The sequence below is a fragment of the Cibotium barometz genome, chromosome 55, assembly GCF_041138505.1.
Source record: "Cibotium barometz isolate CiBa-2024 chromosome 55, ASM4113850v1, whole genome shotgun sequence".
Lineage (NCBI taxonomy): Eukaryota > Viridiplantae > Streptophyta > Polypodiopsida > Cyatheales > Cibotiaceae > Cibotium > Cibotium barometz.
Window position 1 is genome coordinate 11999650 of NC_141100.1, and position 13848 is coordinate 12013497.

At 40.2% G+C, this 13848-nt stretch overlaps 1 protein-coding gene across 1 annotated transcript; it reads left to right on the top strand.

Annotated features, from left to right (window-relative positions):
* The first annotated feature begins 2738 nt into the window (after positions 1-2738).
* On the top strand, positions 2739-6074 carry LOC147607375 (cytochrome P450 CYP72A616-like). Its single transcript, XM_086790402.1, has 5 exons — positions 2739-3764; positions 3870-4093; positions 4464-4702; positions 4878-5268; positions 5445-6074. Exons 1-5 carry the CDS (start codon positions 3464-3466, stop codon positions 5868-5870), a joined length of 1581 nt encoding a protein of 526 aa, XP_086646528.1. The 5' UTR covers positions 2739-3463; the 3' UTR covers positions 5871-6074.
* Positions 6075-13848: the final 7774 nt, after the last annotated feature.

The window sequence follows — 13848 nt, forward strand, 5'->3', positions numbered from 1 at the left end:
AAAGGTAAATGTTTTAGATGTTTGCTATAATTTAGGTATTATTGTTTTCCATGATTTATTTAATATTCATGGCTGAATTGTAGACCCTCCATTTTGGGAAGGCCAAGCAACAACTTCTCTAATTATCGAACTGTTAGAGAGAACTGGTGTTTTATGGTATATATACAAACTTTCTTTTTATGTAGCTTTTGTGTTTTGTTTGATTAATTTATGTTTTTATTGAAACATTCATTTGCAAACAGGGAATATCTTCACTTTTTAGAACCCAGATTATTGTTGGGTTTGTATGGTCGAGATAGTTACGATGACAAGAGCTTTGGGCTCCTAGGAATTTACAATCTACGATTGTGGAAGGTTGCAGATCAGCTTCATGTACGTGTAATGTTTGTGGATTATAAAAAGCCTGATAAGTTAGATTTTCGGTGCATAGGCACCGGACAATACATAATTTTTTGATTTGTTGTTTATAAGCCTGTTCATCGTTCGTCTCAAATATTGATCCACCAAATGAGTTTTGTAAGCTTTTATCTTTATCCAACTTTTTTCTACGAGAGTTATATTTTCAATGCTAATATTTTTTATGGCATACATTTTGCCAGATGGAGGCGCGGGATATAGGCTACCAAGGAGAGAAAATCCTATTGTCCGAAGATTGTTTTGAGGTTGTGTTCATGTGTGTTAACACTAGTTTGGTACCAAAACAGGACACTTGAGTGTCCTTTTTTGGGGGTTGCGAAAAAAAATCAAACTCCTAATGTAGGCTTTAAAAACCAAAATGCTTCATTGGGCATGTAGAACATAACCCTATGCTTATGTAAAAAATGCTAAACATATAAAATGCCTTTTTATTTGGAAGTACATAAGCAACAAAGTAGCATATGTCTTGAAAATGAACATTTTTCAGGATTTTTCAGGATTTTTCCAAATATGCAAGCATCATTCTCTCAAAAAAAAAATCCAATGGTATCAATAGCATTTTTCCCAAGATATTTTGATAGCATACATCAGTCCAAGGAGGTAGAAGTTCACCAAAAAAATCATTTTCCTTTCCTAGAATTTTTTTCAAAAAAGTCGTATAAAATCAGCAAAAGTAGCGCGTATTATCAAAACTTAATCACGCCACTAAAAAAAATTGTAGCCCTATCAATGAGAATGTTGATTATTGGTTTTCATGCTTGAGATGAGATAAATAAGCCATAATTTGATGTGTATGACACTAACTTAGCCTCCACTTAAGTAGGTTCTTATCGCCTAGTTCTAAAAAAACTGTAAAAAACAAAAATACAAAATTTGATCATCTTTTTTCAAAAACTAATCATAACTATGCTTGCACAAGTAGTCTACACCTATAGTTACAACAAATAATACACTTACACAGCTTTCCCCTTTGATGAAAATCAAAATTAGGCTCATAATTAGACATTTTACGTATAAAAAACAGGTTGCGCAAAAGGCCATGTATGAGAAGAGGCCCAAAAAGTGGCTCTAAAGTTTTGGAAAATTCAAAACAAAGTAGTATTTACCCTATATAACATGGGTGCACCTCAAGTTTTACATTATTAGCTTGCATATGGAAGGAGAAAAATTCATGCTCCACTTGTATAAAAAACATCATTTCAATATTAGCGAGTCAAAAAGTTATCCAATAATTATCGTTTGATGATTCCAAGATTTAGTTTGCATCATGGGCTTTCCATCAAGCCAAGTTTCATGATCAAACTATGTCCCTTCTAAAAGTTATGTACAAATTACTATTTTTTTGAAAACAGCAAAAATCATGCGTTTTATCAGCACGTGTCTAAGAAAATTAAAATATTGCCTTGCAATAGCTAAGAAAAGTGCAATTTAAAAAATCTCAATTTTTTTTTGGGTCTTGAGGAACATCTGTGGATGTTAAGCATTTCAAAACTCTTAATAGATTGCCCACAAAAATTCAAGAAAAATGCTAACTTTCAGGACACTTTAGTGTCCAATTACAGAACTAGTGTTAAGATACTCATCATTTTATGGGTTTGTAATGCTAGGAGCTTCTATATGGATATATATGGCAATCACGGTGTTTTTATATATTAGTTTGGCAAGTTGAGGGCGATGTATACATATATGTATGAGTGTGACCAGTATCTATGGATATTATGGGTGCGTGCGCATACACAGACACATATCCACATGTGTGTATGTGACATGCACACATGCATTCATAGGCGCGCACACACTTACATATATCTTCCAGTTGTGGCATGTATGGTTTCAATGGATTTCACATACACGTACTCATACGTACATGTACATACATACGTACATCTTTATGCGTGTTTGTGTGTAACTCGATGTGCCTAGCTTCTAAAAGGAAAGGAAGAGTGATTTTACACATATTTTTTTGCATGTGCCTAAATGCAAAATGCTTCTTGCCCGTCGGAGACTAGTCGCGGCACTAGTAGCTTGAAAAACTCAAAGAATATATTTAATAGAAATGCAAAACAATATTTTGGTGCACTATTCTATTTTTTAATTTAAGTAGGCCTCAGCAGTGACGTGAAGCCTTGGATTGATTCCTTTGGAGTTCTAGAAGTCTGCACGGTTTTTCCTCGGAAGGTTCGAACTCGAACTCTCCAAATCTATCGGTTACAACTTACACGGCAAGCAAAAATTTGAAGCGTTTTTTTTTCCGAAATTGAGAGCCGTGTAGTGGGGCGGCAGAGGGTGCAACGCACTTTTAAGGACTACCGATCCTTGTTTTTGTGCAGAGCAGTGCTTGTCACTGATCGAGATTGTGATTTTTTCATTAAGCAGAGAGAGAGAGAGAGAGAGAGAGAGAGAGAGAGAGAGAACCCAATGACCCACTACAAACCCTTCACCTGGTTTTGAACCCTTCACCGGTTTTGAGAGGGGAGAAAGAACAACCCACATTCTCTTTGCTTGTTGACAGTAGAGAGAAAACAACCCACTTCCTAGTTTCTGAGAGAGAAGAGAGAGAGACCAACGAGAGAGCGAGAGAGAGAGAGAGAGAGAGAGAGCCGCTTCCTGGTTTTTGAGAGGAGAGAAAATCACCCACTTCCTCGTTCTGCAGTGAAGAGAGAGAACTACCCACTTCCTGGTTCTGCACTGAGGAGAGAGAGAGAGAGAGAGACAGACCCGCTTCCTGGTTCTGCAGTGAAGAGAGAACTACCCACTTCCTGGTTCTGCACTGAGGAGAGAGATAGAGAGAGACCCGCTGCCTGGTTTTTGGGAGGAGAGAAAACCACCCACTTCCTGGTTCTGCAGTTAAGAGAAAGAACTACCCACTTCCTGGTTCTGCAGTGAGGAGAGAGAAGACATACGTTTTGTTTCTGGAGTGAGGAGAGAGAACCGACCTTCTACCTGGTCTTTGAGGAAGGAGAGAGATCAACCCACTGTACCTTGCTTGAGAGAGGAGAGAGAACAACTCACTACCTTGTGTTTGAAAGAACACCTTGCTCCAAATATGGAGCTCGCCACTGTTTTATGGTCCAAAGATGTGCTGGTTTCTGTCCTGGTCTTGCTGGCCACACCCTTGGCCTACAACCTCTGGAAGGCCTTCCTCTCTATGTGGTGGAGACCACGCCGGATCAAAAAGGTGTTTGAAGCCCAGGGCATCCCATGCATGGCCAATCATTTCCACCATGGCAACCTACTTGAGTTTGTTGCAATCAGCAAGGAGGCCCGCAGCCTCCCCATGCCAGAGGTCTCCCATGATATTACACCCCGAATTCTCCCCCATCACTACCAATGGTCCAAGAAATATGGTAAGCGTTCTATCATGCTGTTTTTCCACGTTTTGTTTAGTCTTGCTGTGCCCTTGAAGCTGGCTTCTTGTTATGGATAGCTCATTGCTATATTGATACCTGCAGGTGACCAATTTGTATACTGGATTGGATCTCAAGCCCGCTTCAATCTCACCCACCCAGAGCAGGCCAAAGAAATCTTGTCCACCAAGTTTGGCCATTATGGAAAGGCTGATCGAAGGCCTGATTCACAAGACTTGATTGGTAATGGGCTGGCGGCCCTGGAGGGTGAAAAATGGGCTCAGCATCGGCGCATGATGAACCCAGCCTTCTTCCTTGAGAAGCTGAAGGTGGGTTTCTCTTTCAAGATACTCAATTTCATGTACCCATGCCAATCATGCCTACAAACATTAGGGGAGAGAGAGAGAGAGAGAGAGAGAGAGAGAGAGAGAGCACGTGTGTATGTGTACGCGCTTGTGTGTGCACGCATGGAAGGAGGGGGATTAGAGGTGTGTGCGTGTGCTTGCGCGTGCGTCATGCACATGCATTCATGGAGGGGGATAGATATCTTGCTGTGCATTTATGTCTCTGCTCATGTGCCCAGAGGGGGGTAGAGTTATAGACATAAATAGTTGTACTCAATTCAAGCATGTGTGATCATCACACCAATCCTCTATTCTTGGACATTGAAGCTTTCTGTTTTGACTCTCAACTGTGCAGGCCATGACTCCTACAATGGCGTCATGTACGGTTGCAATGATAGAGAATTGGGACGCTCCAATTGAGAAAGGGCAGGATATAGATGTTCATAAAGAGTTCAGAGATTTGACTGCTGATATCATTGCTCACACAGCATTTGGAAGTAGCTTCGCTGAAGGCAAGCTAGTTTTTGAAATGCAGCACAAGCAGCAAATCCTCTTGAATGAAGTTCTCCGCTCTGCTTACGTTCCAGGATCAAGGTCAGAAAATGTTTACTGATCAAATGTTAGTTTATGTATGTTTGCTATCTCTAAACATAAAGGTGTCCCCACTTTTGTGTGTGTGCGCGTGCACGTGCTTTCTTAACAAAAAGGTACCCCCACCCTGTATGTATGTATGGATTTGCTTAGCTGGAACTGGCGTTGTGTGAGGCAGGTTTATTCCTACTGCATTCAATCGGTATCGTTGGAAGATCAACAATAACATCGTCAGGGTCCTTCGCCAACTAATCAACAGTCGCTTGGAATCAATCGAGGTTGGTCGTGGAGACTCATATGGCAATGATTTGCTTGGCCTGATGATGGCTGCAAACAAGGGCGAGCTTCAGGGGAATCAGAAGAACCTGAGCATGGGGATTGATGATATCATTGGCGAATGCAAGACTTTCTTCTTTGCAGGGCATGAAACAACATCAACACTGCTCACATGGACATTTCTACTGCTTGCCACTAGCCCGGAATGGCAGGAGCGCACGAGGGAGGAGGTGCAGGCTGTTTGTGGGAAGACAGATATGCCAATAGCAGAGTCAGTAAACCATCTGAAAATTGTAAGTACAGAGGGTCACATGTGAAGACACATGCATACATGCATGCATATGCACATACATAATAGATTACTCAGATTTGGCTACAGATGGTGACATGCAAACACACATGCATACATGCATATGTACATACATAATAGATTGCACAAATTTGGCTTAGAAATTTCTTTTCTTTGCAGGTGGGCATGGTGTTGAATGAAGCACTCCGACTATATCCGCCAGCAGTGCTCATGCTCCGGAAAGCTGTTACTGATATGCAGCTTGGCAAGATACTGATTCCTGCAGGGACAGAGCTACTGGTGCCAATCATTGCTTGGCACCATGACCAAAAGTATTGGGGTCCTGATGCCAATGAGTTTCGGCCTGAGAGGTTTAGTGGAGGTGTTGCCAAGGCATGCACAGTGGCTGGTGCTTTTATGCCATTTTCAATGGGGCCACGCTTTTGCATAGGGCAGACGTTTGCCATCCTTGAGGCGAAAGTGGTGCTATCTACCATCTTGCAGCACTACCGCTTTCGCCTGTCTCCCACTTATCGTCATGCACCCACCACTGTCCTGACCTTGCAGCCCCAATTTGGCATGCCCATCTTGTTTGAAAAGCTTTAATCTTCATCAAGTTTTATGCAGAGCCTCCTACTTAAGGTAGTGGTGTGTAATGTTCCACAAGCCATCTATGTGATTGTACTGATTATATCCCCACTTGGATCTCTGGTTAGTTCCAACTAGAACTCTTAAAAATAAGGGAAAATTCCTGTACAGATAAGTTTTTGAAGATCTCAACAAATATAACATGTAGTGCATTATGTCTGAGTTTATGTTACCTGTGTGAACTACGAGGATGCATTCATAGGATTTGACACATGATTCAGAAGACTGAATCATGTGTGCATGGGGCATATTCATTTGTCCAGAAGAACTGTCCAGGCTGCAATAAGGCATTAAGTTTTAAAAGGAAAACATACCAAATGAAGGGCTGTCAAGTAAGCAGAGATGCTCTTTGATTGGTCTATATGAACCGAATGGTTTCACCAGCTCCTCAATGCATCCATGGGTAGGAACGGTCTTCACAATCAAGTACCTGGCAACCAATGTTAAACACTTGGTGAAAGCTTTCTAGCAACCATTAGAACAAGCACACGACCAGTCAGATGGAAAACTTTGAAAATCCATCACATTCTGATGATATGCCCATGTCATTCCAGAACCTAAAAAGCTACTAGTAAATTTAATTCCTCAGAAAACCTTTCTTTTCACTCTGTGATATCTATCCTTGAGATGCATTAAAGCTCTTTACAGCTTAATCTAAAAGATTTTGAGGTTGCTCCTTGCACCTTGGACAACGATGACCTCACATTCCACACCTAACCTCCTACATTTGCACGCCAGAAAACTCACCATCAGGGTTGTGGCTATTGAGCTCAACGTGCATGGTTGTGGTGTTTGTGCAATATATGAAACTTTAGGAATTTGTAGATGTGTACAACCATTACCATTCAATTGGAACTATATGTGTGGTCTGACCACTAAGGCAAAAATTTGGTGCCCCAATCTTTGATTATGTGACAATGATTAAAGACCACACAAAGTAATGCCACAACTAAAACTAAAAGACTTTAATGTGTTAGTTGCACCTTGGACAAATTCCACACTTAACGAACAATGTGGCTATCGAGCTCAATGTGCATGGTTGCAGTGTTTGTTAGAATCTTAAGAATTTATAGATGTGTACAATCGTTACCATTCAATTGGAACTGTCTAACTGACCTTGTTCTAATGATCACTAAAGCAAAAAATTGGAGAATTATTATAAGCAAGAAGCATAATTATAAGCTACAATTTTCATGTATTCCTTCAGGGAAGCCTTTCACTACGCTTGCCTTTAGGTCCATTTCTAGAATCGGAGCTTGCACTCATCAATAGATGCAGCTGCGTAACCTCTTGCCGGTGAAAGCGGTTGACCATTAAGCAAGAGTGAGAGATCGACAATCTTGAAAGCGGTTGACCTTGATGCAAGAGAGGGAGAAGTCCATGGCGGAAAACTCGACCGCTTCAGCCAGTCGACGGGTTTCAGCCACTTAATTGCTGCGTTGGTGATCGTTTGCTGCATTGTCTGGCAAAGAGTTGATGGACCATCAACCTCTTCTCCACCCAACAAATAATGGACCACCACGGTTGAACTTTCCATTTAGAGAAACCATGTCACTTGTCCCCTAGGTTTTAGCCTGTTGGTTTGAGCTTGGATATCTTAGGCCTTGAGCTTGGGCATATTGGGTTCAAATCTTAGGGGACACCACGCCTTTTTGTTTGTTTGTTTTTTTCTAAGGAAAAACACACACACTGACCCTTTTGTGAAGAGGGAAGGGGGGGGGGGGGGGGTCCAACCCACATCTTTAAAGGAGAAAGGCATCACCTTCACTGAGCTATGGTATCATAGTCATAGTCTTATATGCACATGCCACATCATATGGAGGAGAGGCCATATAAGCATCTTGTTATCTCATCATGCTCTATAATCATGCCACCGCAACAAGGTTGACTCCCTAAAGCCTACATGACATGCCACATCACCTGCATGTATGCCATTTGCCACGTGTAATGAAGAATGTTCATATCATTTTGCCACCTCAACACAGTCAACTTGGTTGATTACCTCTGTCTACATGGCATGCCACATCATATACATGCATGGCATTGCCACCTCACCTTTGAGCGTGAGGAATGCCTACATAGAGATTCTATGTCATCAAATATTTGCCATGTGACAAAGCACTCGTCATTTTCTTGGTTTTTTAATTTCGAAAAAAATTAAATAATCATTATTAAATTTTATTTTTTTAAAACAAATTTTTTATAAAATAAATGTTAGTAAAATTGTATTTCTTAATTAATGAATGAAATACTTATTATTAAATGAATAAATACGGAGATGTCACATCGATGCAAGCTCGGCATACAGAGATGGCTTCCGTCCACGCTTCGAATGTTCGGCCACCTCAACAGGCACGAGTCTCGCACGACAGAGGTGACCCTTGACAGACCTCAGACACCAGAGGTAGGAAACAGAATCGTTTCACTCCTCTACTTGTTAACATGGCAGATCCCTTGCAGCCAGTAGAAGATGAAGGTAAAATCTCGGATGAGGATGAGTTTGTCCAAGACTCACAGCAAAACAGGATGAGGATGAGTTTGTCCAAGACTCACAGCAAAACATGTTCACTGCGACTTGAAAGGGAGGTAAATAAAATGGATTTTAAAGATGATCCCCCCCAACATCATTAACCCCAGAGGAAGAGAGGCTACCAAAATCTTTAGATACTGAAAAGGTGGAAGTGGTCGCCTTGAGAACCCCCCCTTACTAATAAATCGTGCATGCACCAACAGGCTAATTGGCCTAACCTTAGTCTCGCCTTACCCCATCAAGACTTCTCCATTGCAAAAAGAAGAATATCCAAGGTGGGTGATAGTATTGACTCACCAGTCTTAGGAAAAAAAAACCCAATCAGAAGTTTACTAAAACCCAAAGAAATTGATGATTAAATCAATAATCTCATTTAACATTAAGGGACTCACAGACCCCAACAAAGCCTATAAGATCAAAAATTGGACTTTTTAGGAGAAATTGTCCATTGATTGTTTGTCTTTAAGAGGTCAAAGTTACAGGTCACCACCTCAGGACCAACCTTGAGAAAGTCTCCAAAGAGCATATTTGGTTCACCACATTGATCACAGCCAAGGCAGTGGAGGCATTGCCAATGGGATCCACAAGAATTGGGAGAAATCTATCAAAAGTATTGTTGTTATCCTTCCAATAAATGGATAGCTGTCAGGATAGAAACAAAATTCTCTTGGTATCTAGTCACGCTATATGCATCTGGGCTAGCCAGTTCCAGTCCTGCTCTTTGGCGATCTCTTCTTCAACTTGATCTCTGAATCATCCTAATGGATGAATTTAACATGGTTGAATACCAATAGGATAGAATGATTGGTTTGGGTCTTACATTAAAAGGCAAGGAGTTACAGGACTTGATGACCTGCAAAGACTTCCATGACGTGACGGACATGGCAGCCAATCCTGGATTTACATGTTCCAATGGGGGTGTATTTTTTTGGCAAGCATTTTCGAGCGAGCGCTTTTTGGTAAGTTTGAGGTGAGAGGTTTCTCTCTCTAGTCTCTCTGTCTCTATCTACTCTTTCTCTCTCCGATTTCATAGCATGTTTTTTTAAAAAACACAGCGGGCAATGATGAAACTTTCATTTTTGTGAAATACATTCCAAGACTTCTACACACCTACGAGATGTTGAGCATGGAACACTATCATTGCAACTTTTTTACAAAGACTCCATAGACAGATAAAACTTCTATTATATTCCAAAGCAAAATTACAAGACTACAACATATTATGACAAACACCTCTGAGATAATGAACACACACAACAATACACGAAAGCATGTGTGAACATTTTGTTGTTTACTTCCATGGACCACTCTCATTGCTACTTCCTCAAAAAGACACCATAGAGAGATCAAAATTCCATTATATTTCAAAGCAAAATTACAATAATGCAGACAAACTTCTACAAGATGTTGAACACAAGAAACAATACATGAAAGCATGTGGGACCTCAACTATCATCTTGGCCTTCTCCGCGTATCCTAAATTTGCAATGAAGGTGCCAACTTCTCCTCAAAGAGGACCCTCTTTTGCCTCTTCAATGATGCCAAAGGCTCTCCATATCCCAATGGCTATTGCTACTTTCACCTCTAGCACGTTCTTGTCTGCAAGGTCTACCACTTTCTCTGTTATGAGCTTCTTGCTCTTAGAAATTTAAAATAAAAAAATATTTTTTTAAGAATAAAAAATATCAAATGTCTACGTCTTACAAAGACAACAACATAGTCTCCTGCTCACTCAAACTTTCTCTCTTTCACTCACACTCTCTCTCGTGGCCTTTCCTTCTCTATCCATCTTGTTCCATCTCTCTTTATTGTTAATTCAAATATCTAAACAGTTACAACAAAAGCATAAAACAATGCCGTAGATGTAATATGAGTGTGTAAAAGTACATCACAATAATGTGTAAATCAATACATTTCTGTCATTACAATAGATTAAATACATCAATAAGAGCGCTGCCCGCAGTGCTGGTGGAAGAAGGAAGGTGGCTGCATGTAGGGAGCTCTATCAAATGGAGTAGGTGTGCACGTGGGAAGCCTAGAGGCCTCGCAAGTTTTGGACGTGGTGCCCATGATGAGGGCATCATAAAAGAAGCCACGGGAGACATATGTGCCATAAGAGGCCGAAATGGTGGATCCCTTGGAACACTGGTGGGTGGCCATGACGAGGCACTTGACCTTGTTAGGATCTACTGGGGCAGGTGGACGAGGGTGGTGGAGGAACTTGGGAGGTCCTCATGTCCCTCTGCGGCTCCCATCAAACATAGTATCACTGATGTCACCCTTGAAACGCTATTGACCTAGATCATTGGGAATGTGCAAAATTGGTTGTATACAAGAACTAAAGCACATTGCGTCGCTCTTCACCATGCTGATGGAATGCCGATGTAGTATCCTACATGCTCTAGCAAGGGTCCCAATTTCGGCAAAGCAATCTAGGACTGCATCCCCTTGATCAGTGAATGTCCCGAGTAACCACCTGCCCATAGTAAAATCTTTCATTACCATATATAAATGGACAAACAACAATAAAAAAGGCAATGAATATATAACGATTACACTACTTGAAACGAATTATAATGAAGTGAGTATTCTACTTACCTTGCGAAAGCCTTGCTACGCTCAACAACATATCGGATGGGATTCCCATCCGCATCCAACTTGTATGGCTGGGTTCCCTCTTGCGGTTTAGGATTTAGGAAGATATCGTCGTCCTTGAAATCTGGAAGATCTGCAGTTACCCACCTCCCTGATTGTCATTAGAAGAATTCGGAGCTCATTTTGGGGCCCTGTAAGAAATTCACTATTTTCTTATTTATCTTCCTCTTAAACTACGTAAAATAGTCACAACAGGTCCAAAACTGTCAGTTTGAGGCAATAAATATACTGTTGCTCACAAACGATTCTTCTGTTAGTATTACATAACTAATCTCTGTCATTTCGAATTTAAAAATATTTAGTGCCTTCTTCAACTTTCAACAAACAAAATAATATATAGTAAGAATGAATACATCGCATTGTTGCGAAACATGGTAGAAGGAGAAACCAGTAGGAAACGACTTCATCATTTCCATGTCAACTTGGAACAACAGTATGCACCAATATTGAAGCGCCAAAAGAGTTTGCATCTATGCACTGAGCAAAGAGACATGCTGCGGAAAGGAGGTTTGCAACATATAGACTTGTGGTGTGACGGAGGCATCTATCCAACATTCATCATTAGAAATTTAACACCTCCATTCTCTAATCCAACAACTCTATTGAAGTCTGTAGGCAATGGAGTAAATGGATTGTATGGATACGTCTTAGCTCAATGTGCTAATGCAAATATGTACAAGAATTTATATCTACGAGAGGAGGCAAACAGAAGGCAAGATAAGATAGAGTGTGTGGCATTGAAGCAACTTCTAGAAAATGAGAAGGAAGAACATAAAAAGACAAAGGCAATGCTATTGAAAGCGAGGAGAAAAGGCACTGTATTAGGAGAGAGACTACGGAATAGAAAAATCCGGAACATTGCAGAGTTGAAGGCTGGCTTTGGAGGATGGAAGCGCAGAATTCAAAAAGCAAGGTATGACGATATCTCATTGTTAACTTCCATTAATGAGCATCCAAATTGTTTAAACGAATGAAGAAGCTCCAAAAAATTTCAATGTAAATCAATGAACTTTTAAAGGTGAGTTATAATTGTCTCATTGTATAATTGTAGATGTGTTTCTTTCTTGTTGTAGGGAAATTTTAAGGCTTGGTGAAGTAAATGAAAATTCCAATCTTGTTCCAGTGAAGCAAATGAAAGGTTTAGTCTCTAAAGTTGTCGTGCAGAGCTTGATAGATGAAAAAAAGTTCAAAAGGGTGAAACGTGATGCTGTGGAAAAGTTTATATCAGAAAGTGTCAAAAAAATTCAAGAAGCCCTAGATATGAGTGGGGTGAGTAGAAAAGGATATGCCTCAATCTTTAACATCGTTTCGTCTACTCTCAAAGTTCATCGGATAAAACGTGTATTGTTACCCACCCCAGCAGTGCAGCAGTGTGGCGCCAAAGAGGTCTTCTAAATCAGGAAATAGACGACTTCATTGGATAATATTTACATCGTTTCTTCTACTCTCAAAGTTCATCGGATAAAACGTGTATTGTTACCCACCCCAGCAATGCAGCAGTGTGGCGCCAAAGAGGTCTTCTCGACTTCATTGGACAATATTTACATATCGAAAATGTATATGAAGGGGCCAAAGGAAGGACTGTATATGATCCTTTGAATAATATTTTTGTGGAGCTGCAACAATTACAGAGAAGAATGGTGGAGTTTTATAACATCATACTTGAGGAATGTAAAGGAGTTTTAAAGTTTGTTGTTAAGCTTGATGAATGTGAAATTGTAAAGGAAAAGAAGATAGAAAGAGTGACTATTACCTTGATGAATCGGGCACTTGATCCATCAATCACAAAGACCAGCTCAAAGTACTTTAGCGTTCAATCAGAAAAACATGTACGGTGGTTGGGATCATTTGAGGTATGGATTATCTTATTTTGGTGTTAGTATTTGTTGAATATACATGTATATTTTTTTAATAAACTTCTACCATATATCATTCTATTGTAATGGCAGGTGAATATAGAGGACCATGAAACACTTAACTGGGTTTTTCAACCGACAGATATACCCTCAACTGTAAGGAGTCAAATTTTAGGGGGTCATCTTCATGTTCTAGGCAAAGGTAATTTTCAAGTAGAATGGCATATGGCAGGCGATCTTAAGACATTGAAATGTATGTACAATATCAATAAAGGGGGTAACTCCAAATCTCCTTGCTTATATTGTAAACAACCAGCCCATGTCTTGGATTTCAAATGGTGGAGAAGAGCACCCAATAGGGACAAGGAAGATCCAAATTTTAAAGCAGTTCTTGATATTCCATTATGCAATGTTCACATTTGCACATTGCATGCATTGTGTAGAATTATTGAGAAACTTGTTTTTCTATATATTGGATTTGCCTGGAAACTTCGGCCTGAGGTGAAAAGAAAAGAGGCAATACAATCATTGGAAGCGGTATTATCAGAAATTGGTCTACATGGTGGAGATGTTCATATAACAAAAGATCTAAAGAAATCTACAAATGGTAAAGAGGTACCTATCAAGCCATCCATTGGTGGAGTAAAGGCCCGAAGGTTTTTATCACGTCCACAAAATACAACAAGAAAAGGGGGTAGACAATCACAATATGTATCCAGAATAAAATACAGTGTGTGGAAGCAAGTCCACAATGCAGTAAAAGATCATCAGGCAGATGGGATGGCACGAGATGTCAAGGCTGAGGTGTGGAAATCGTTGGACAAGCTATTTGTTTATTGTGACAAAGTTTCTTGGAACAAAAATGATCAACAGGCATTTGAGAAAGAGGTTAAGA

Bases quoted from the DNA above. Each gene is read 5' to 3' on its own strand.
- LOC147607375 (XM_086790402.1), top strand. From the start codon at position 3,464: ATGGAGCTCGCCACTGTTTTATGGTCCAAAGATGTGCTGGTTTCTGTC. The intron at 3,765-3,869 runs GTAAGCGTTCTA...TGATACCTGCAG, and splicing joins CCAATGGTCCAAGAAATATG to GTGACCAATTTGTATACTGG. The intron at 4,094-4,463 runs GTGGGTTTCTCT...TCAACTGTGCAG, and splicing joins TCTTCCTTGAGAAGCTGAAG to GCCATGACTCCTACAATGGC.